This window comes from Mustela lutreola, chromosome 3, assembly GCF_030435805.1.
Source record: "Mustela lutreola isolate mMusLut2 chromosome 3, mMusLut2.pri, whole genome shotgun sequence".
NCBI classification, from domain to species: domain Eukaryota; kingdom Metazoa; phylum Chordata; class Mammalia; order Carnivora; family Mustelidae; genus Mustela; species Mustela lutreola.
Window position 1 is genome coordinate 145140904 of NC_081292.1, and position 25164 is coordinate 145166067.

At 35.0% G+C, this 25164-nt stretch overlaps 1 protein-coding gene and 1 long non-coding RNA gene across 7 annotated transcripts in view; one reads left to right on the top strand and one right to left on the bottom strand.

Moving 5' to 3' along the window:
• Nucleotides 1–25164, bottom strand: part of UBR3 (ubiquitin protein ligase E3 component n-recognin 3) — a 239426-nt gene that overhangs the window by 100891 nt on the left and 113371 nt on the right. For all 6 annotated transcript variants that reach the window (XM_059167078.1, XM_059167073.1, XM_059167076.1 and 3 more), the window contains 2 exons: nt 13647–13796; nt 1981–2114 (listed from right to left, as the gene is read on the bottom strand). In XM_059167078.1, coding sequence (XP_059023061.1) covers nt 1981–2114; nt 13647–13796 — 284 coding nt within the window. The remainder of the gene's footprint in view (nt 1–1980; nt 2115–13646; nt 13797–25164) is intronic.
• LOC131827115 (uncharacterized) overlaps nt 1–25164 on the top strand; it is a 133983-nt gene that overhangs the window by 82543 nt on the left and 26276 nt on the right. The window lies entirely within an intron of this gene.

The following is a 25164-nucleotide window of genomic DNA, read 5'->3' on the forward strand; positions in this document are numbered from 1 at the left end:
GCCCATCATTGTGCTAAGAATTGCTTAATGCTGAATCTTAACCTCAATATTTATTAAAACCTTACAAAAAAGGAATGAAAAATTTACCAAGATCACGCAGTTACAAATGCCAGAGCCCCACTTCAAACCCAAGTCTATCGACTCCAAAGCTCAGGTTCCCTCCCAACTGGGTCCCATCTCTTATATATAATACTCTAGAGTCTCAGCAGCAGTACTACTTGCATGACTAAAATTCTATAGGTCATCTCTGTAAATTGCATGCAACTCATGTGAAGAGAGCAGAGTCTACACAGTTCAATTCTGTAATCAAAATCAGTGCCCATTAACAGTAACTCTTCTGCTGTAGTCTGTCTGCCTATGAAACCATACTAGAGTAGTTCAGTAAGAAATCTAGTAAGCATCTACAACCCACATAGCATGTGGTATGCCCTGAGGGAACCATAAAACCGATGTAAGAACAGCCCTACACTTCTAGAGGTATACAGTCCAGGGAACACACTAGATATTTTGTATATACTATTTATGTATATAAATAGCCACATTGAAAGTAGGAAAGTATTGTGTGAAAATACATATATTTAAGAATAAAATCCCACATCACTGACAAACACACAATAGAGATTCTGTCCAATTCAGATATCAGTTCAGAGTTCTTACAAAAGAGATTTTTTTCTAGAAATGAATAACTATTCTGGATACTTTAAGAAAGATACCATACTCTTTATCTCCTTTATTAGATCTCCCCTTCCCTCAAACTTATTTTGCTCTTAAGTCTGGGTTATATTCTCATTTGATCAAGTTATTTTGCTTTCCTGTTTGGCTCTAGGATTCATCTCTACTCATCTACTCTAGAGTGATTCAAAATGACAAAATCAAAACCAGGATTATGGCAACAGAATAAAATCCAAATAAAGGTGGTAGTAAATTTCTTCAAAAGCAGAACTTAGTACAATTTAATCATCTTCTTCAAAATGAAGATATTTATTGGTCTATGACATACACACACACACACACACACACACACACACATATATAGCAAAAATATTAAAAAAAATAGAGAAGAAAAAAGTGTGAAAATGTGTGCATATGTATGCCAGTACATGCACGTGCATGCGCACACACACACACACACACACACAGGCTTCTTTTTCCAAATAATAATAATTTTTTTAAAGCCTCTGAAAACATATGGAAGCATGGTCCTCATTACCTATTCCAAACTGCCTTATAAGCCCTATCTAACCTGAGCACTCTGAAAAGGCTAGCTTAAATATGAAAAACTCTACTATACATTTATACTGACCTTTATAATGTGCAAAGTGATTTAAAAAAATCTTTAACCTTGTAGGTAACTGCATGAAAAATTACATGAGCCCTATTTTATAGCCAAGGAAATTGAATCCTAGACTGTTTATCTGGCAAGCTTACATTGCTAAGACCAGGCCCCAGTTTTCCTCACCTGGAACTCTTTCTGCTCTACACAATGCCTCCCTCCCTAGACCACCATCTCCTCAAGAAACCACCAGATGCCTTCTCCTCAGTCCAGGCTACTGAACCACATCCTATTCTGATGCTCATCATTACTAGGTCAGTTATTGTTTACTTTACATTTTTAAAGCATTATAATGAGATCTTATTGTATATCTTTAAATACAAATAAAAGAAGAAGGCAAAAATCTTCATAAAATATTCAATGTAAATCTAGAAGTTTTTATAGAGTGAATATCATTGCACTGAACTGAATGTGTATATCTCACAATAAACAACATTTAAAACATAGTTGTAACACAACCTGAAATTTTTACTTATTAACAGATTTCCATTTCTTTACTACCTATGTAGTAAACTTTTTTTCTAGTAAATGTCAACATTCCAAATAAGAATGACATTTGATAGAAGAAAACATAAAAAGTAAAGCTCTGGAGAAAGTAACCATCAATTTTGCTGACAAAAATACTATATGATAAAAAGGGTACTTACATCCTTAAAATAACGCTGTAATAATGAAAGTCTCACATCATGAACTGCTGCACATGTATCCCAAGGGTAAATCTGCTCCTCTTCAGTGATAGGCAATTTTTTTGGATCAATGTTGTCACGGCACTGCCCTAAAACTACATTAACAACAAAAACAACAGCCCATTAAATAACCAACATGATTCAACATGATTCATTGAAAGTTGTTATTTATCACAAGCTACACTAATTTTTCTACAATTAGGATATTTTTTAAAGACCCCCAAAAAAGTGATATTCTAGTTTTCTTCTACAGAGTAAATAAATCTTAAAATATGGCAACGGTGCCTGGGTGGCTCAGTTGAGTTAAACATTCAACTCTTGGCTTCAGCTCAGGTCATGATCTCAGGGTTGTGAGACTAAGCCCTACATACACTCCATACTCAGTGTGGAGTTTGCTTGAGATTCTCTCCCTCTCCCTGTCCATCTATCCCTCCCACTTGTCAAAATGAATGATTCTTAAAAATCTGACAATTTTTTTTTTGAAATAACACTAGAAGATTAGTATGAACTTTGGGTGGATGGATGGATGGATTGCAATGGAGGATGGTTTTCAAAATATGTCCCCTGAAAAAACCTAGAAGTTATGATTCTCTAGTATCAATAACCTTTATTTCTAAATATTCTGTTTCTCACTAAAAGGAAACAGAGATCCTTGGAGAAAGAAGTGCATCCAGGGTTGGAGCCTGGAATTGTATGTAATAAAGAGCAAGAGGGTATTCAAACACAGAGGGACCACATCATAAAGACCTGCAGGAGTTCTGAAGGCCAAATTTGAGAAAATTTGAGTATTGAAAAGAGTAATAGTAACAGATAACACATGCATTGATTTAGGCAAGGAACATCAAGTAAAAGGGTGAAGTGTCAGAGTCTCAATATATCATCCTATAGATTACCTACCACTATAACCAAGCGATCAAACTTGGTTGGCATCACCAACAATGAGACAAACTGTCACTATGAGCCTCTTAATGTGATGGAATGGGAAGGGACATCATTTATATAATGCTATTGCCAAAAATGTTTAACTTAAACCTAATAAGGAAATAATCACAGGAATCCGGAAAATGAGATATTCTACAGAACTGACCTAGACGCTTCAAAATTTTAAAAAGGGCCTGAAGAAACTATTTTAGTCAAGGAAACTAACAAGAAATGAGAACTAAGGGGTACCTGGGTGAATCAGTCAGTTAAGTGTCTGCCCTTGGCTCAGGTCGTGATCCTAGGGTTCTGGGATCAAGCCTCACACGGGGCTCCCTGCTCAGCAGAGAGTCTGCTTCTTGCCCTGAATCTCCCCTCCCCCTGTGCCCAGCTTGCATTCTCTCTCAAATAAATAAATAATATCTTAAAAAAAAAAAAAGAAAAAGAAATGACAACTAAATGCAATGTATGATCGTTTTCTTGGATCAAGAAAAAATCTGAGGCGCCTGGGTGGCTCAGTTAGTTAAATGTCTGCCTTTGGCTCAGGTCATGATCCCAGGGTCCTGGAATTGAGCCCTGCATTGGGCTCCCAGCCCAGCCGGAGAGTCGGTTTCTCCTTCTCCATCTGCCTGCCACTACCCCTGCTTCTGCTCGCGCCCTCGCTCTCTCTCTCTCTCTCTCTGTCAAATAAATAAATAAATAATCAACCAATCTTTATTTTAAAAACCTGTTATAAAAATACTGAGAATCTGAACACAAAATATTAGATATTACTATTAAATTTCTTGGGTATAATAATATAGAAGAATATCTTTGTTCTTAGGAGATACATTCTTAAGTATTCAGAGATAAAACATCATGACATCTGCCATTTTCTTCTAAAAAGTGTGTGTGTGTATATGTGTATATAGATAAGAGAGGAAAAGAAAAACAAACATGGCAATATGTCAACAATTGTTGAATGCAGGGAAAGAGTATTCTGTAGATTCAAAACTTTAAAAATGAAAAGTTTGGAAAGAGGTATATAGCAAGAGAGAAAAAATAATAATAAGATTTTATAATTGTAAAATATCTAAAGCACAAAAAAAGGGAGTGGGGATATAAACATATAGTGCCATATATTATTACAAGACTCAGTAAGCATGGGAAGGATATTCTTCAGGAAACAGTATTAGACATATAAATGTGGGCCCTAAGTTCTGAAGAGATTTACAGCAGCAGCAGAAAGAAGAGACAGAAGGAGGGAGATGCTAGGAACCAAAATAATATTAAGTATAATGTATAATCCTCTTAATACACTGCTGGATTTGGCTTGCTAGGATTTTGTTGAAGATTTCTGGATCTATATTCATAAAAGATACTAGGTCTATCATTTTCTTTTCATGTGATATTTTTATGTGTCTTTGGCATCAGGATAAGGCTGTTAATATAGAATGAATTAGCAAGTATTCCCTCTTTTTCTTTTGCTTTTTTTTTTTTTTTTTTTAAGTTTGAGAAGGACTAATGATAATTCTTTAAATATTTGGTAGCATCATGAGTGAAGCTTTCTGGTCTTAGGCCTTCATTCATTGAGAAGTTTGTGATTACTGATTCACTCTCTTTAACTATTCAATGTCTGTTCAAATTTTCTATTTCTTCTTGAGTCAGTTTTAGTAGTTTCTGTGTTTCTAGGAACTTATCCATTGCATTTAGGATACCAAATTCATGATATAAAATTGTTTATAATATTCCTTTATAGTCTTCTATTTCTTTAAGACTGTGGTAATGTTCACAAATTCCATTTTTGATTTTAGTTATTTCTGTGGTTTTTGTTTTTTTTTAAACTCTTGGCCAGTCAAGCTATAAAAATGTCAATTTTGGCATTTTCAAATTTGCTTTTCAAATTTTGCTTTTGCTGACTCTTTCTACTGTTTTCCTATTCTCTACTTCATTTACCTATGCTTTAATCTTTATTATTTCTTTCCATCTGCTAGCTTTGGGTTTAGGTTGCTTATCTTTCTCAAGTTCCTTAAAAGTGTAAAGTTAGGTTACTGATTTGGGATCTTTGTTTTTAAAGTAAACATTTACAGTTACAAATTTCCTTCTGTGTACTACTTTCCCATAGGTTTTAGTATGTTGTGTTTTCATTTTCATTTATTTCAAAGCATTTTCTAATTTCACTTGTAATCTCTTGTTGGACCCAGTAGTTGTTTAAAAATGTGTTATTTTATTTTCCCCCAACTACTTCTCCTCTCCATCTCCCAATGTCTCCATGTTATTCCTTATGTTCCACAAGTAAATGAAACCATATAACTGACTCTCTCTGCTTGACTTACTTTTCTCAGCATAACTGGGAAATCAGGAGGGGACATAAACCATGAGAGAAAATGGACTTTGAGAAACAAACTAAGGGTTTTGGAAGGGAGGGGTGGGGGTGGGTGACCCTGGTGGTGGGTATTGTGGAGGGCACATATTGCATGGAGCACTGGGTATGGTGCATAGACAATGAATTTTGGAATACTGAAAAAAAATAAAAATTTTTAAAACTCAAAAACAAAAAATAAAATAAAAATTTTTTAAAAGAATGTGCTATTTAAATTTCCATTTATTTGTGAATTTTCCAGTTTTCAAATTTTCCAATTTAATGACCTAGTTTCATTCCATTCTTATCAGAGAGGATATTTTGGATGATTTCAATCTTTTTAAATGTATTATGGTTTCTTTTGTGGCGTAATACATAGTCTATCTTGGAGAATTTTCTATGTACAACAGAGAAAAATGTGTATTCTACTCTTGTGGCTAAAGTGTTCTATATAAGTTGGTTAGATCTGTTTTATACTATTGTTAAAGTGGTTTGTTTTTGTGTTTTAATTTAGAGAGGGGGAGAAAGAGGGAGACGTGGGGGGGGGGAAGCAAAGGGAGAAGGAGAAAGAGATTCCTAAGCAGACTCCACACTCCGCACACACCCAACATGGGTCTCAGTCTCACAGCCCTGAGATCATGACCTGAGCCAAAGTCAGCAGTCCTGAGGCTTAACTAACTGAGCCACCTGGGTGCCGCTGAAGTGTTTTCCCTTTTTGATCTTCTGTTTAGTTGTTCTACCCATTATTTAAAACGGGGCACTGAAGTCTCAACTATTACCATAAAACTACTTCTCCCTCTAATTCTGTCCATTTTTGCTTCATATATTTTGGGTTTCTGCTGTTTGGTATGTATTCTTTTTTTTTAAATTTATTCATTTTGAGAAATAAAGTTATTTATTTTGAGAAAGAGAAAGAGCATGAGGGATGGGCCAGAGGAGAGGTAGAGAGAATCCCAAACAGATTCTGCACTGAGCAAGGAGCCTGACACAGGGCTCAATCTCACAACCCTAAGATCATGACCTGAGATCATGACCTAAGCCAAAACCAAGAGTCAGATGTTTAACTAATTGCACCAACTAGGCGCCCCTATTTGGTATGTATTACATCTTTTAAAACAAAGAAAACAAACAAAATTTTAAAAAAGACTTTATTTATTTGAGAGAGAAACAGAGAGAATAAGCAGGCACAGGGCAGAGGGAGAGGGGGAAGCAGACTCCCTGTTGTGTGACAGAGGCAGACGGACATGGGGCTCAATCCTAGGACTCTGAGATCATGACCTAAGTCAAAGTCAGATACTTAACCAACTGAGTCACCCAGGTGGCTCTGGTATGTATCATGTTCATAACTATTTCATCTTCTTGATGGAGTGACTCATTTATCAATATATAATGTCCTTTTTCTTCTTGTGACAATGTTTTGCTTAAAATCTATTCTGTATGAAATTAGCAGAGTCATCCCAGCTCTCTTTTGGTTCTATTTGCATGGAATACTTTTTCCCATCCATTTTCAACCTATTTGTGTCTTTGGATCTAAAATGTCTTTTATAGACAGCATATTCATGTTTTTTAGTCTATTCTATCAATCTCTGCCTTTTAATTGGAGAGTTGAATACATTTATATTTCAAATAATTATTGATTTAGAAGGGCTTAATTCTGCTTTTTGCTTTTTATTTCTATATGTTCCTCACTTTGTTTATTACCACGTACTTTTGTGATTAATTGAATATTCTAGTTTACCATATTGATTCTCTTCTCATTTCTCATCTTAGATTTTTCTTAAATGGTTACCTTCACTTTCTAAGAGTTAAGGTGGAAACATTAATATCAACTTCCAATAGTATACAAAAATTCTGCTTCTTTGCAGCTCTATCTCCCCTCCTTGCCGTTCATGTTTTTGACTATCTGCATTTTTCTACAAGAACATTGATATTTGGTTTAAAAATCTCAATCTGCAGGTCTTTCTGGATTCAGTTCCTTATTACAGGCTTTTTGTTTATTACATATGTTTTTTAAAGCACTACGATTAAAACACTGACTTTCTTGAGTTTTTCAAAGACTGTGGTGAGTAATAAAATGGAAAAGATTATATAATATTGTATTCTTCTACGAAGAACTGAAATTCCCCAAGTCAATAATATTTACAACAGACATTCTGCACAATAATGAGACAGCATATAAAACAATCCCTTTAGAACTTTATAAAACTGCTATAAAGGCCCTTAACTTAAGCAGTGTTTTGAAGGACTCCTAATCAAAAGTCTATAATTCAGCACAACTCGAATGTTAGACTAAGGGGAGAAATCATGGGACTCTTCTTTGATGCATGGTTTCAAGACAGGCCAATAAAGGATTGATGGCTATAAAAAAGTCTAGAGCAATAACTAGCACCCAGACCGTGGTCTCTAAATACCATTTCCCAGTAAAAGAAACTAAGAGAAAGGTATAACTTGCCATGCCAAAAGATGTAAACTCCCAAGTCTGTAAGTTTTGTATTAAAGAACTGAGGAAGTAATATGAAGAGGCTCTCACTGAACAAAGAAGAATGTGATCATTAACAAGAAATTAACCACAACAGATCATAATGATACTAATTAATAGTATCATTATATATATAATATGCATGTGTTATATATTATATATATAAGAGTACTAGTACTAATACTAGTACTAATTAATTATTTTGGGAAAGTACTAAAGAACCACTACCTCAATTCTTGGAGCACTACTAAATAAAGGGAAAGAAGATGGTATTTATCCTGTCTTTCAAGTATAATTTATTTGTAACCAAAATAGTTAATGAAGTAAAATTTCTTTTATAGAAATATTTCAGGTAATAAACAAAAAATGAAAGATTTATGATCTCTGATGAACTGACTTCTCTAGGCAATAGTCATCATTTAAAGTGAATTATCTCAAACAGACAGAAAACAGAGTGGACAGAGGAAAGAGTTAAACATCATGGGGATATATTCAGCAAAATCCAAAATGTTCTTCAATGAGCCAATTTTGTAAAAAAAAGAGTAAAATGTACGGAAGTAAGAGAGCACCTACTTGAGAGAATGGAAGAGGAAAACAGGAGATGAAAAGGAAACTGCTAATTAAAAGATTACAAGGAGACCCTATAACTATAAATTAATTAATCTAATAAAGTAAATAAGAAACAACTGGAAAATTTTGAACACTGATTAGATATTTAATTATACTGAGGAACTAATTTACTTATGAGTCATTGTGGTTATGTTTTAAAAATAAGAACTTTCTTTTTAACTGAAACAGTAAAAATATTTATAGATGAAATGAAATGAAATGATGTCTGGAACGTGCTTCAGTATAATTTGGGGCATGGGGGAAGATAAATAAGATTAGCTCAAGTTAATCACTATTGAAGATTGATGGAGACATGGAAGTTCATTTCACTAGTCTCTTTACTCCATTATGTGGTTAAAATGTTCCATATTCATATTCACCATGATCAAGTGAGATTTATTTCTGGTCTACAGGGAATGCAGGGTGGTTCAACATCCACAAAACGGTCAATGTGAAACACCACATTAGTAAAAGAAAGAATAACCATATGATTCTCTCAACAGATGCAGAAAAAGCACCTGACAAAATACAGCAACCATTCTTGATAAAAACTTCAACTAAATAGGGATAGAGGGAACGTACCTCAACTTCATAATGGCCATGTACAAAAAAGCCACAGCTAATACCATCCTCAATGGGGAAAAACTGAGAGCTTTTCCTCTACAATCAGGACAAAACAGTGACATCCACTTTCCCCACTGTTATTTAACATAGTACTGGAAGTCCTAGCCTAGCAATAAGACAAGAAACAAATAAGAGGCATCCAAATAGGCAGGGAAGAAATCAGACTTTCATTATTGGCAAAAGACATAATACTCTAGGTAGAAAACCCAAAAGACTCCACCAAAAAATTGCTAAAACTGATACAAGAATTTAGCAAAGTCACAGGATAAAAAAATCAATGTAATGAAATTGGTTTCATTTGTGTACACCAATAATGAAGCAGCAGAAAGAGAAATCAAGGAAGCGATCCCATTATTACTTCTCCAAAAACCATACCGTACCCAGGAATAAACCTAACTAAAGAGGTATAAGATCTGTACTCTGAAAATAATAGAACACTTTAAAAAAAATTGAAGAGGACACAGAGAAATGAAAAAAACATTCCATGCTCAAGGATTGGAAGAATAAATATTATTAAAATGTCTATACTATCCAAAGCAGTCTACATATTTAATACAATCCTGATCAAAATACCAACAACATTTTTCACAGAGCTATAACAAACAATCCTAAACCATGTATGGAACCACAAAAGACCCCAAACAGCCAAAGCAATCTTGAAAAAGAAAGCAAAGTTGGAGGCACCACAATTCTGGATGTCAAGCTCTATTACAAAGCTGTAACTATCAAAATCGTATGATACTAGCACAAAAACAGATACATAGATAAATAGAACAAAATAGAAGGCCCAGAAATAGACCCATAACTGTATGGCCAACTAATCTTTGACAAAGCAGGAAAGAATATCCAATGTAAAAAAAGACAGTGTCTTCAACAAATGGTATTGGGAAAACTGGACAGCAACATGTAAGAAAATGAAACTGGACCACTTTTTTATACCATCCATAAAAATAAATTCAAAATGGATTAAATACCTAAACATGAGACCTGAAACCATAAAAATCCTAGAGGAAAACACAAGCAGTAACCTCTTCAACATCAGCTGTAGCAACTTCTTACTAGATACATCTCCTATGGCAAGGGAAACAAAAGTAAAACTGAGTTACTGGGACTACATCAAAATAAAAAGCTCCTGCACAGCAAAGGAAACAAGCAACAAAACTAAAAGGAAACTGATGGAACAGGGTAAGTTATGTGCAAATCACATCTGATAAAGGGTTAGTATCTAAAAACTGTAAAGCACTTATCAAACTCAACACCCAAAAAACAAATAATCCAGTTAAGAAATAGGAAGAAGACACAAAGAGACATTTTCCCAAGGAAGGTGTATATACAGATAGCCAACAGACACATGATAGGATGCTCAACATCAGTCATCATCAGGGAAATGCAAATTAGAACTACAGATACAGAGATATCACCTCATACTGTGAGAACGGTAAAACAAACAGCACAGGAAACAACAGGTGTTGGTGAGGATGCGGAGAAAAGGGAACCTTCTTACACCGTTGGTGGGAATGCAAGCTGGTGCAGCCACTCTGGAAAACAGTATGGTGGGTCCTCAAAAAGTCAAAAATAGAACTACCCTATGACTCAGGAATTTATACTACCAGGTATTTACTCAAAGGATACAAAAATACTAATTTAAAGGGACACATGTTTATAGCAGCATTATCAATAATAGCCAAATTATGGAAAGAGCCCAAATGTCTGATGAATGGATAAAGAACATAGTGTGTGTGTGTGTGTGTGTGTGTGTGTGTGTGATGTATCACACAACAGAATATTAGCCTTCAAAAAGAATGAGATCTTGCTATTTGCAACAAGGTGGATGGAGTTAGTGTTTATTATGTTAAGGGAAACAGGTTAGTCAGAGAAAAACAAATACTTGATTTCACTTACATGTGGAATTTTTTTTTTAAGATTTTATTTATTTATCTGACAGAGATCACAAGTAGGCAGAGAGACGGGATGGGGGAAGCAGGTTCCCTGCTGAGCAGAGAGCCTGATGCAGGGCTCAATCCCAGGACCCTGAGATCATGACCCGAGCCAAAGGCAGAGGCCTTAACCCACTGAGCCACCCAGGCGCCCCTTATATGTGGAATTTAAGAGACAAAACAGATGAACACTGGGGGAGGGGGGAAAAAGGCAAATCCTTAGACACTCTCAACTATAGAGAAGAAACTGAGAGTTGGTGGAGGGGAGATGGGGGAAAATGGGCTAAATGCATGATGGGCACTTGTTTTGATGAGCACTGGATTTTATATGTAAGTGATGAATCATTAAATTCTATTCTTGAAACTAATATTGCACTATATGTTAACTAACTAGAATTTAAATAAAAACTTGAAACAAAAAATAAAATAAAATATCCCATATTAAAACTTAAAAAGATAAAAGAAAAAGGGACAGATTAAAATAGAGGTCAAAAGTAAGGAAAAAAGTAGAGAGTGGTAAAATGCAAGATGTCAGTAGGTGTGTGAGGCTCAGAAAGTTAGGAAACAGTCAGAGACTTCACCTGCTACAGTTCCCTATTAAAGTCACTCTTTAGAGATCTAATGCTTTTTCATGTTAGCTTCTTATTCATTTCCTTCTATCTATAAAAAAGAGCTACAATATAGTGGAATTATCCAGTATTAATAAGTTTAGCTAGTGTACAAAATTGTAAAAAAGAATTAAATGAAGTGACAATTTGGTCAAATCAACTTTAAAAATATAAAATAATAAACAAAGATTAAAACAACAAAAACAATGGGACGCCTGGGTGGCTCAGTTGGTTAAGCAGCTGCCTTCGGCTCAGGTCATGATCCCAGCGTCCTGGGATCGAGTCCCACATCGGGCTCCTTGCTCGGCAGGGAGTCTGCTTCTCCCTCTGCCTCTGCCTGCCATTCTGTCTGCCTGTGTTCACGCTCTCTCTCTCTCTCTGACAAATAAATTAAAAAAAAAAAAAAAAAAGTTGTTAAAAAACAAAAAAAACAAAAAAAAAAACAAAATCTCTGCCTTCATTAGGGCAGAGATTCTGTTTTGCTTTGTTTTATACTATGACAGTATCTGGCACCTAGGTTCCCGATAAATATTTGTGGGATGAATGAATAAAGGAATACATAAAACATTAATGATTATGAAGTATTTGGTGAAAAAGTTATAAAAAGTTAAGTGGCAATAATCTAATAGTCTAGTTTTGTCACAGCAGTAGAAAACAGAAATAGCTACAAAACTAGCCAATACTCTCAGACATCTCCTTATTTTTTTAAAGATTTACTTATTTATTAGAGAGAGAGACAGAGAGACAGAGAGCACGCATGTGCCCAGGGGCAGGGGGAGGGTAGAGGGAGACAGGGAGGCAGACGCCCCGCTGAGCACAGGGCTCCATCTCATGACCCCGAGATCATGACCTGAGCCAAAATCAAGATACTTAACCCACTGAGCCACCCTGATACCCCATACATTTCCTTTTTAGTAGGCCTTTCTGGTCTTGACAGCTCTACTCCAATATCCTATTCAACTGGGATTTTCCAGAGGAATTTTATTTTTAAGCAAGAAAAGTAAGAAGAGGATAAACCAGTTTACCAGCACCCCATTAGATCCTTTTGCCTATATTACATTACTTAAGCAAACAATCCTCTGAAGTCAACACTGTCTCCATAGTTTTAAAAGAAAGCAACAAACTTAGCCAGATTACATCAAGCAATACTTGCATTTGAACTCAGGGGAGTCTCATATCTCTTTCTACTTTACTATACTAGTTTAGAGAATAAACACCCTAGGAAAAAATGCTCAGAAGCAAGCTCAAAGAATTTTATTTTCTCTTTGCTTCACACAAACTCCTGTTGAAAATGGATTGAATACATTAGGACTAGAGTGTGTAAGAGTTATCACACCTTAAAATATTTTAGCATGGGAAAGGATAGAGAGCATTCAGACAAATCCTTCAAAAATTTTCCAAAAAAAGTTTTAGGGACACGTGGGTAGCTCAGTCAGTTAAATGTCTTCAGTTCACATCATGATCTTGCTCATGAGATGGAGCCCCATGTCAGGCTCCCTGCTCAGTGCAGAATCTGCTTGAGAGTCTCTGCTTCTCCCTCTGTCCCTCCCCCGATGACCCATGCGCGTGCTCTAAAAAATTTTTTTAAAAATTTTTTAATTACATATTGGCAAAGATATTCAGCAAGCTGTTTCAAGAATTACTGCTTCTAATAGCTCAAGAAATAAATGCAAAACTACCTGAATGTGCCTTTTGTAGTTAAAATACTTAACTGACAATATTTCTGGGCTTAAAATGCGCCCAACTTTAAAACAAATTGTCAAGAAAGCTGAACTCTGTTCAGGCCTTCTAGGATAGGTAATGTACCATCACAGTTTAAGGAAAAAGACTGTATAACATATAGAGAGACTTCTCTGTAAAGGGCTTCTTCCAACACTCATACCCAGGAAAGTCAGATAAAACCAAATTTAAAATCCTTGCTAATAGATCTAAATTGATTCCTGCTATATAGATCCTTATATATCAAGACATTGATTATATCATTGATATAATCAATGACATATCATTATATCAAGACAAAGATATAACTTTCAATTAATACAGATATTTATTAACGAGTTGTATACACTTAGGCTCTAAGATAATCCACTGAAAAATTACTTTGATTTTACCTGAGGATGCTTGTAACAGTACAACCAATCCTGTAGGTCGGTCTTCAGAGGAGGGGCCACTCTGACCACAAATAACACAATCATATACTGCTTCAGAAACTTGTGGTTCCGCTGTTGTGATCTCCATAGGAATATCATTCTCAGGAGAATCTGAGGCGAAAAACATTACAGCTCTTAATTCTCGAGGAGAAAAATCTTTCTTCAATGAAAATACAGAGAAAAAAAAATCAAGTTCAAATAATTTTGTGCTTCAATACCAATAAAGTTTTATAGTATTAAAACTATGGGGAAAAAATTAACCTTGCTGAAGTAAAACGTTCCATCAGAAAAAAAATACAGTTTATATAATGAAAGATTTTGGTTTTTTAAAGATTTTATTTATTTATTTGAGAGAGAGAGTTGTGGGGGAGAGAGAGAGAGACACATGAGCAGGGGAAGTGACATAGGAAGAGGGAGAAGCAGACTCCCCAGTGAGCAGAGAGCCCAATGAGGGGCTTGATCCCAGGATCCCAAGATCATGACCTGAGCAGAAAGGAGATCTTAATGAACTGAGCTACCCAGGTGCCCCTATAATGAAAGATTTTAATTTATATGGTTAAATACACTTCAAATGCTGTTGTATCATTCACATATAAAAACTGAAACCAAAACACAGGAAGGAAAGGATTTTAGGAGGAGACTGTTTTAATTTTCTTTTCTTTTTTTTTTTGAGGCATTTCAGAAAGGAAATGTGTAACATGGCAGCTCCTGGGGAAGAAAATGACAATATTTACTAGGAGATAAAAGAGGAACTAACCATTTCTCCTTTATTTTGAATTCTAGTGATTATATCTTAGCAATAATGATAATCAATATATATTTATGTAAGGAAATCATTTAGATAAAACCATATATATTAATAAAGCAGAACTACTACAGAAAATGACAGTGATCCTCTGGTATTAATATCATTAACAGCAAGAAATTAAACACTGAGCCAATAATGATACTCAGATAAAGACTCTTACATTCTGTGAAGAACATGATGTTGTCCACAGTGGCAAAGAAATAAGCAGAGGGCACTGGGAAGACCAGAAATACAGAAATGATGTATGACATGTTTAAAAGATGGAGGCATATCTAAATAAATAGGTAAAAATACATGAGAGAAATAGAAAAAGAAAGATGTCAAGTTCAGATATATTTTATATAAAGATTCATGCAAATAAACATATCTAATATGTATTAAGAGTTACTGAACTGAGAAGAAATGGAGCCAGAAACCTAAAATAGAACTTTGGATGATGCTCAGTATTAATGGAAATAAAAAGAAGCCAATGAAGAAATCAGAGAAAAAACAATTTAACAATAGAATACAATGGAACTAGAATAGAATCAGAACCAGAAAGCTTGATGCCAATGAAAATAAGATTAACTGGTCAAAATGAAAAGATTTCAAAAGAAGTACCAGAAGGTATTAAGATTTGACACGATTGCTCTTTTTAGGGAGAAAACTTTAGTACAGAAAAGAGGGAACGTAACTTATTGCTCTCAAGTTCAAAAGAAAACAAAGAAATACCTGACCTGAAGTGACATGAAAAAAAATTGTCTCAGATTAGATGCTAAAGAATTAAATTGTCACTGACTCTATCTCACACACAAAGTTTTCCTTTTTTCTGTCTTGGTACAATCAACTTGAAAACTACAGGGAAATCCCCATAGTAAAACACATCATCAAAGAAGCTGCTAAATCATTCTTTCTGGAGTTTTTTAAAGTAAGGCTTGATAATCTTCTATAGTTATACAGGGTTAAAAGCATGAAAATAAAATAGATGACCTCTTTTTCATGCACAGTAAATTTTATCTAAATTCTAATTTTAGTAATTACAGACACCAACATCCCTTTTTGCTTTTCCTCAAGAAACTAAAAAGATCATGCTTTATTTCTTAAAAGAAAAAAACCACTGCTTCTGTATATTTGATACATACAGTAAATATGTATGTATATTTATTATTGGTAACTTATAATTATAATTATAAGTTATCATTCAGTATCCAATTTCAAATTTTAGTTAAAATTTTAAAAGGATCTCTGACCAAATTATATGTGGTTATTATTCCTTACCTATACAGACATGGAGAAATATTAACAGCATCTTATTCTGAAAGAGTCAAGCTCAGAAGAGTAGGTATTATATTTAAATGGTTACATAAACAACAAAAACAGGCAAAACATGTATGGGATTAGGAATAAGGACACTTATTACTCTTATAGGCAGTGACAGAGAACATGTAGTGACAGAGAATATAAAGGGGGTTAGAGGATGCTGGTAAGGTTCAATTTCTCAACCCAGATGCTGATTACCCAGGAACACCCAGTTTTTAAAAATTCATATAGCATGGACTGCCTGGGTGGCCCAGTCAGTTAAGCACCTATCTACAGCTCAGGACACGATCCCAGGGTCCTGAAGTCCTGAATCAGGCTCCTTGCTCAACAAGGAATCTGCTTCTCCCTCTCCTGGTCTTTCTCTTTGTCAAATAAATAAATAAAGTATTTAAAAAAAAAAAAAAACCCAACTCATATAGCTCTATACTCATGATACATGCATGCACTTTTCTATGCATATGTTATATTTCAACAAGAAGTTGAAAAGTTTTTAAGCTTTATTAAATGAACAGCAAAATAGGGTATATTCTGTAATAAGTATTATAATAAAGATACTTAATTCTGGCAATCACATGCACACATCAATACCTGTATGTATTTTCCACACCAAAAAAAGAAAAAAAAATTCTAAAAAGATATGTCATACAAATTGATGCAATGAAGAGATTACAATGATTTCTTTTAGGAAAACTTAAAAAATGAAGACTGATGCAAAACTGAGACAGTAATAGTAAAAAAATGAACAATCCAAGTACAACCAGAGACGATTCTAATAATGAAAACACTCCTGCTACAAATCACACTTCAATTACTTAAATTCTACTTTGACTTTCAACACAATTAAATTTAAAATGTAAGATGTTGGCAAGGATGCAGAGAAAGGAGAACCCTCCTAGACTTTTGGTGGGAATGCAAGCTGGTGCAGCCACTCTGTAAAACAGTATGAAGGTTCTTCAAAAAGTTGAAAATAGAGCTACCCTATTATCCAGGAATTACACTACTGGGTATTTACTCTAAAGATACAAATGTAGTGATCTGAAGGGGCACATGCACCTGAATGATTACATCAGCAATATCCACAAGAGCCAAACTATGGAAAGAACCTTGATGTCCATCAATGGATAAATGGATAAAGATGTGGTGTGTGTACACACACACACACACACAGGAATACTATGCAGCCATCATAAACCCTGAAATCTTGCCATCTGCAATGACATGGATGGAACTAGAGGGTATTATGCTAAGTGAAGTAGGTCAATCAGAGAAAGACAATTATCATATGATCTCTCTAATATGAGGATTTGAGAGGCAGGGTGGGGGGTCGTGGAGGGCAAGGAGGGAAAAAATGAAACAAGATGGGAATGGGAGGGATACAAACTCTTAATCTCAGCAAACAAATTGAGGGTTACTGGGTGAGGGATGGTGGGGGGAGATAGGGTGGCTGGGTTATGGTCATGTGCTATGTGCTATGGTGAGTGCTATGAATTGTGTAAGACTGATGATTCACAGACCTATACCTCTGAAGCAAATAATACACTATATATTAATAAAAATAATTTAAATAAAATTTTAAAATTTAAAATGTTTCTGTTTAAAATTGACACTTGCCCTTTAAAAACAACAGTGCCTGGGGCGCCTGGGTGGCTCAGTGGGTTAAAGCCTCTGCCTTCGGCTCAGGTCATGATCTCAGGGTTCTGGGATCGAGCCCCGCGTCGGGCTCTCTGCTCAGCAGGGAGCTTGCTTCCTCCTCTCTGCCTGCCTGTTTGCCTACTTGTGATCTCTATCTGTCAAATAAATAAATAAAATCTTTTTAAAAAATTTTTTTAATAAAAATAAATAAATAAAAACAACAGTGCCTATTTTAAATTACTGTAAGGAATATTATTACAATAAATGCAAAATAAAGCGATAGTTAATTCACCTGTTTGGTTTTACATGAACAGAAAAGAATCTATCTGAATTAAGCAGATGATTCTTCTGAATACTATTTCAAATTTGCCAAAGTTCTGTTTACAATCACTGTTATAGAAAGTGGCCTCAATTCTCCACTTCTCCATCCCTGTTTCTATGATCTTTGCAATGTGATTTTGAAACTCCTCCTATCAAAATGTAAAATTTATTTCCCCACCCTTTGTATATGAGCTGGTCTTGATTTGCTTTACTCAAGAGAATGAGGCAGAAGTAACATGCTTTTCCAAGACAAGGGCTCAAATGATGTTGCATGTTTTCCCTCCTTCTTTCCTTCTTGCACTCTACACCATGTCACCTATATGAGAATAAGTCTTGGCTAGCTTGCTGGAGGAGGAGAACCTACATGGAGCAGCGTCGGGTTGTCCCATCAATTCAGCTCAGTCCCAATCAGCTGAATAGCAGATTTCAACCAACCAGTTAAACCTCTCACAGAAAAGTCAGGTCCAAATTAAAACGACCAGCCAACCCACTAACCACTAACTCAGGAGAAATAATAAATGGCTGTTGTTTTCAAACACTAAATTTTGGGATGGTTTGTTACACAGTAACTGCTAACTGACAAAATTTCTACTGTATGTTAATTACAGTATATAACCTCTCAAAAGAATTGAAGAACTCTGCCTTACTGAGATATGTGAATCATGAAAACTAATATTTAAAAAAGTTATAAAGGTGTTTCCATTCAGATAAATTCTGATTTAAGGGATTAAAAATCATTTTCCAATGGCAGCATTTTAACACCTATTTAGTCAACTACTCGTTTTAACATCACCAAAGAGAAAAACTTCAGTATTCATAAATATTACAATTCCACTTCAAGAGTTGATACTGTTATGCAAAATTTCTTATTCTAATATTGGTTTAAATTGCTTAAAATATATTTTCACATAGAATTAATCTTTATATAAAAATAACTTTGCCTTTACTTTTACCTTTGACATGAACTCACTGCATTAAACTAAAATAAGTATTTGTAAAACAATCAAAAATCTTCTTGGTGCATGTTTTGTCTTTGTATTTCCAAAGTTTTCTTGGATGAATAGAGGAAAGAAAAGATAAATGATGTAGGGAAGATATATTTAATGCCCTCAAAATTATGATAAACATATTTTTGTTTCAAAACATTAGGCCTCCTCTGGGAACAGTCAACTGCAAAGCATAGTATCACAGGCAGAGAGGCAGGCAGAGTGAGGGGAGGAAGCAGGCTCCCCTCCAAGCAGAGATCCCGACGTGGGGCTCAATCCCAGGACCCTGAGATCATGACCTGAGCCGCAGGCAGAGGCCCAACCTACTGAGCCACCCAGGCGCCCCTATACACTTTAATTTTTAACTACAACTGAGTACTTGTTAGTAACCCACTAGGTGAGTTATTATTCATAAACTAAGCACACTATTAGAGTTTACTGGTTTCTACTAAGAAGTCTGACTGCCCTGTGACAAATGCCAAAACAGCAAAACACTCACTGCACACACATCATTAATTCTAGTAAGGAAGTATTATTTTTTATTACCATCATTCTTGCTTTCCTCTTTATTTTTTTTTTTTTTACTTGCCAAAAAACAATCTCATTAAAATAATTTTAGATTTGTAGGGAAGTTTTCAAGCTACTACAAAGAGTTCATATACCCCATACCCAGTTTCCTTTTACATCTTTTATTAGGGGTATGCTTGTCACAATGAACTAATATTGGTATATTACTGATCCATTTTTATTGGTAAAATGTTGATACATTAACTAAAGTTATATTTCCTTCAGATTCCCTTAGCTTCTACCTAATGTCCTTCTTCTATTCCAGAATCCCATCCAGGATACCATATTACATTCAGTTGCCATGTCTCCTTAAGCTTCTCTTGGCTGTGACAGTTTCTCAGACCTTCCTTGTTTTTGATGACCTTGACAGTTTTGAGGAGTACTCGTCAGGTGTTCTGTAGAATGTTACTTAATACTAACTCATCTAATGTTTTTTTCAAGATCAGTCCTAGGTTATGGGTTTTAGGGAGGAAGGCCACTGAGGTAAAGTACCATTCTCATCACACCATATCAAAGGTACATAATACCAACATGACATCGCTGTTGATATTTACCTAAATCATCTGGTTAAGGTAGTGTTTGCCACCTTTCTCTACTGTAACATAACTCCCTCCACCCCTTCCACACTGTACTTTTTGGAGGAAGTCATGAAGTACAGCCTATACTTAAGGAGTCAACGAGAGTTACTCCATTTGCTTGAGGGTGAGTTACTACATAAATTGTTTGGAATTCTTCTGCGTGGGAAATCTGTCTATTCTTCCTCATTTATTTATTCATTTGTTTATTTATATAAGTATGAATTTGGAATATTTATTTTATACTCAGGGCTATAATCTGATACTATTTATTTTCTTGCATAAATTGTTCCAGCTTGGCCACTGGGAGCACTTTCAGTATCTAACTCTATTACCACATGAACCATTCCAGCCTTCTCCTCTTGCCTATCTATTACTTCCCACTCCAGCAGTGAGAAATCTGGCTCCCTCCCATCATCCACATCCATTTATCTAACTGTTCAGTATATAAGGATAGTGGTTTCAGAAGAGTAAACCCATAGTGCCACAGGAGTAATGCTATCAACTAGACTACAGTGCTTGTGTGTAGTTCCCTTTGGCTTCAGTATTACAGACTCCACTAATTTCCAAAGTTACTTATTAGCACCTTTTCTCCCCATCCCCTAAATGAGGTTGTTTCATGTATTTGTAATATAGATTCTCTCGTCACATTCTGTAGTCCATTCCGGGACCTCTAACCTCCTAAATGACTTTTTAAACTTGAATAAATTAAAATTCACCTTACTGTTACAAAGTTTTGACAGATGCATAGTGTTACATATCCAACTGTACAGTCTCATACAGAATAATTCCACTACTCTAAAAAATACCTTGTGCTTCACTTATTTAAGCCCATTGCCCAACTTTGGCAACCATTGATTTGTTCACTATATATAGTTTTGGCCTTTCCAAAATGTTGTATAATTGGAAACATACAGTATACTGATTATTTTCATTAAGCAATATGCATTTAAGATTCATCCCAGTGTTAGCATGGCTTGACAGTTCATTCTTTTTTATTGCTGAATATACTCCAGTATATGGATATATAATTTGCTTGTACATATTTGCTTATATATATAATTTGCATATACATAACTTGCTTATCCATTCATCTATTGAAAAACATCTTGGCTACTTCTAGTTTTGAGAGATTAAAAATAAAGCTTCAATAAACATTCATGTGCAGATTCTTGTGTGGACCTATATTTTTACATCAACTGGGTAAATACCTAACAGCATGATGGCTGGATCATACAGTCAGACTAAATTTAGCTTTGTAGGAAAATGTCAAATTCTTAAACCCAAAAATTTTAAGAAAGAACTTTTTGTTCTTTAAACGGCAACATACAGAAAGAATATGAGTTAAATATCACATTTACATCACTATAACTAGATCTTTAGAGATTTTGATTAATACACTTATCTCCATCTAGTGGCTATCAAAGAGTAGATACATACAGTGATATTCCAATTTCAGAAACTTAACATTGATTGTTTACTGCATTGATTGTTACTGTTTACTAAGGTAGAGCAGAACTGGGGCACCTGGGTGGCTCAGTGGGTTAAAGCCTCTGCTTTCGGCTCGGGTCATGATCCCAGGGTCCTGGGATCGAGCCCCGCGTCGGGCTCTCTGCTCAGCAGGGAGACTGCTTTCCTTCCTCTCTCTCTCTGCCTGCCTCTCTGCCTACTTGTAATCTCTGTCTGTCAAATAAATTAAAAAAATAAAAAAATTAAAAAAAATTTTTAAAAACTGAAAATAAAGTGAATGTCTAATAATAAAGACATACTAAGTAAATTACTTCCTTATGGACCATTAAAAGTGGGCTTTTCCCACTTGCCCCCAAATAAAGAAAAGAAACACTAAATTAAAGCAGTGGTTCTCAACTTTGGCTGCACATTAGAATCAGCTGGGAATATCACATTTACATCACTATAAATATTATTAAATATTTACATCACTATTTACATATTTACATATTTAAATATTTGCATCACTATTAAATATCACATTTACATCACTATAACTAGATCTTTAGAAATTTTGGTTAATACATATTAGAACCATATATAAACACTTATCTCCATCTAGTGGCTATCAAAGAGTAGATACATACAGTGATATTCCAATTTCAGAAACTTAACACTGATTGTTTACTGCATTGATTGTTACTGTTTACTAAGGTAGAGGAGAATTTTAAAAAAAACTGAAAATAAAGAGAATGTCTAATAATAAAGACATACTAAGTAAATTACTTCCTTATGGACCATTAAAAAGTGGGCTTTTCCCACTTGCCCCCAAATAAAGAAAAGAAACACTAAATTAAAGCAGTGGTTCTCAACTTTGCACATTAGAATCAGCTGGGAACTTTCACTATGCCTGACCCCCACTCTCAAAGACTCTTTTTTAACTAGTCTGTAGTGGAGCCTAGATACAGGTATTACTTCAAGGAGGCTATCATGAGTCTAATATGCACCAAGGTTGAGAACTGCTGAAACAGAACTACTGGTAAAGACTTAGAAGTATTACTGAGATACAGAGCGGGGAAGGGTGATCTCACGTGGAAAGTAAACAATGACCAAAAACAAGGAAGGAAGAAAGCGGAAGGAGGAGAAAGAGAGGGAGAAGAGTAAATGACCATATAATCATAGTATGATTGTATATGATTATACAAATATAGAGAAAACCACAGGAATACACAAACCAAGCTGTAATCACAGGTCATGGAAGAAAAAGAAAAAACAACACAAATTAAAAGCATGTATATTAATCTCATTCATGTAATACTCCATGCATGTGTGCACACACGTGTTCATAATGAAATCTGGGATAAAAAGAGATCTATATATATACCATACAAAATTTTCAGGGATATTCATGATACATTAAGTTTTTAAAAAAGGAAGCAAAGTCAACCTTATGTACAGTATAATTTTATTTCAGAAAAAAAAAACATAAAATCCAGTTATATAATTTTTATATGTATTCATATGAAGCAAGAAAGTCTGTTTACAGTAATTTATTCCAGAGGGGTGAGGTTGAAAGAAACATAGGAAGAGATGATTAGCTTTGCTCACATTTAGTTTTATATGATATATTAAGCACACTATTATGCTTTTTAAAAAATGTTTTAGATTGGTATAAGTGTGTGCCTTATTTATAGAATAACCAAAATATAACTTTTATTTATGGACTGCAGTTTTTGAAACACACCACATCACAGATGACTGACATAAAATGTCAGACCTAGCCCCACAACTATATGGTCAACTGATCTTCAAAAAAGCAAGAAAGAATACACAATGAAAAAAGACAGTCTCTTCAACAAATGGTGTTGGGAAAACTGGACAGCAACATGCAAGAATGAAACTGGACCACTTTCTTTTACCATACACAAAAATAAATTCACAAAAATAAATTCAAAAAAAAGAAATAAATAAATTCAAAACAGATTGAATTGAATTGAAGGCCTAAATGTCAGGCATGAAATCTTTAAAATCCTAGGGGAGAATAGAGGCCATAGTACTGATCTTTGGCATTAGCTGTAGCATTTTCTTACTAGGTATGTCTCCTGAGACAAGGGAAACAAAAGCAAAAATGAACTATTGGGACTACAAGAAAATAAAAACCTTCTACACAGCAAAGGAAAATTACAGAATGGAAGAAGATATTTGCAAAGGACGTATTTGATCAAGGGTCAGTATCCAAAACACATAAATAACTTATACAACTCAACACCCAAAAAAACAAATAAGCCAATTAAAAATGGGCAGAAGACATGAATAGACATTCTCCCAAAGAATGTCTATTCTTTGGACATCCAGATGCCAAGAGACACGTAAAAAGATGCTCAACATCACTCATCACGAGGGAAATGCAAGTCAAAGTGACAATAAGACACCACCTCACACCGTCAGAATGGCTAAAATCAACAACACAAGAAACAACAGGTGTTGTCTAGGATGTGGAGAAAGGGAATCCTCCTGCACCACTGGTGGGAATGCAAACTGGTACAGCCATTCTGGAAAACAGTATGGAGGTTCCTCAAAAAGTCAAAAGAACTACAATACAACCCAGCAACTGCACTACTAGGTAGTGCAAAAAAATACAAAAATATTAATTCAAAGGGATACATATTTAAAGCAGCATTATCTACAACAGCCAAATTATGGAAACAGCCCATGTCCATCAACTGATGAATGGATAAAGAAGATGGAGGGGGAGGTGGGCACACACACACACACACGTGTGTGTGTGTGTGTGTGTGTGTGTGTGTGTACGTGATGGATATTACTCAGTCATAAAAAAGAATGAAATCTAGCCATTTGCAATGACATGGATGGAGCTAGAGAGTATTATTTTAAGCTAAGTAAGTTAGTCAGAGAAAGAAATAACATATGATTTCATTCATATGTGGAATTTAAAAAATAAAACAAATGAGCAAAGGGGAAAAAAAGAGACACAAACCAAGAACAGACTCTTAACTATAGAAAACAAACTCATGGTTACCAGAGGGGAGGTCCATGGGGGATAGGTCAAATAGGTGATGGGGATTAAGGAGCATACTTGTGATGAATATCATGTTGTACTTAAGTGTTGAATCATTAAATTGTACACCTGAATATAATATTACACTGTACATTAACTAGAATTTAAATAAAAATTTTAAAAACATGACAGATTAACACTATCCCCAAAACTGATATATTTATATTCAGAGCAAACAGTGCAAAAAATATTCTATATATGAGGTCTGCTTTCTAATTTCATTGAAAAGGAATTCTTGGTGGAAATGCAAACTGGTGCAACCACTCTGGAAAACAGCATGGAGGTTCCTCAAAATGTTGAAAATAGAACTGCCCTATGACCCAGCAATTGCACTACTGGGTATTTACCCTAAAGATACAAACGTAGTGATCTGAAGGGACACGTGCACCCGAATGTTTATAGCAGCAATGCCTACAATAGCCAAACTATGGAAAGAACCTAGATGTCCATCAACCGATGAATGGATAAAGAAGATGTGGTATATATACACAATGGAATACTATGCAGCCATCAAAAGAAATGAAATCTTGCCATTTGCGACGATGTGGATCGAACTAGAGGGTATCATGCTTAGCGAAATAAGTCAAGCGGAGAAAGACAACTATCATATGATCTCCCTGATATGAGGAAGTGGAGATGCAACATGGGGGTTAAGGGGGTAGGAGAAGAATAAATGAAACAAGATGGGATTGGGAGGGAGACAAACCATAAGTGACTCTTAATCTCACAAAAAAAACTGAGGGTTGCTAGAGGGAGGTGGGTT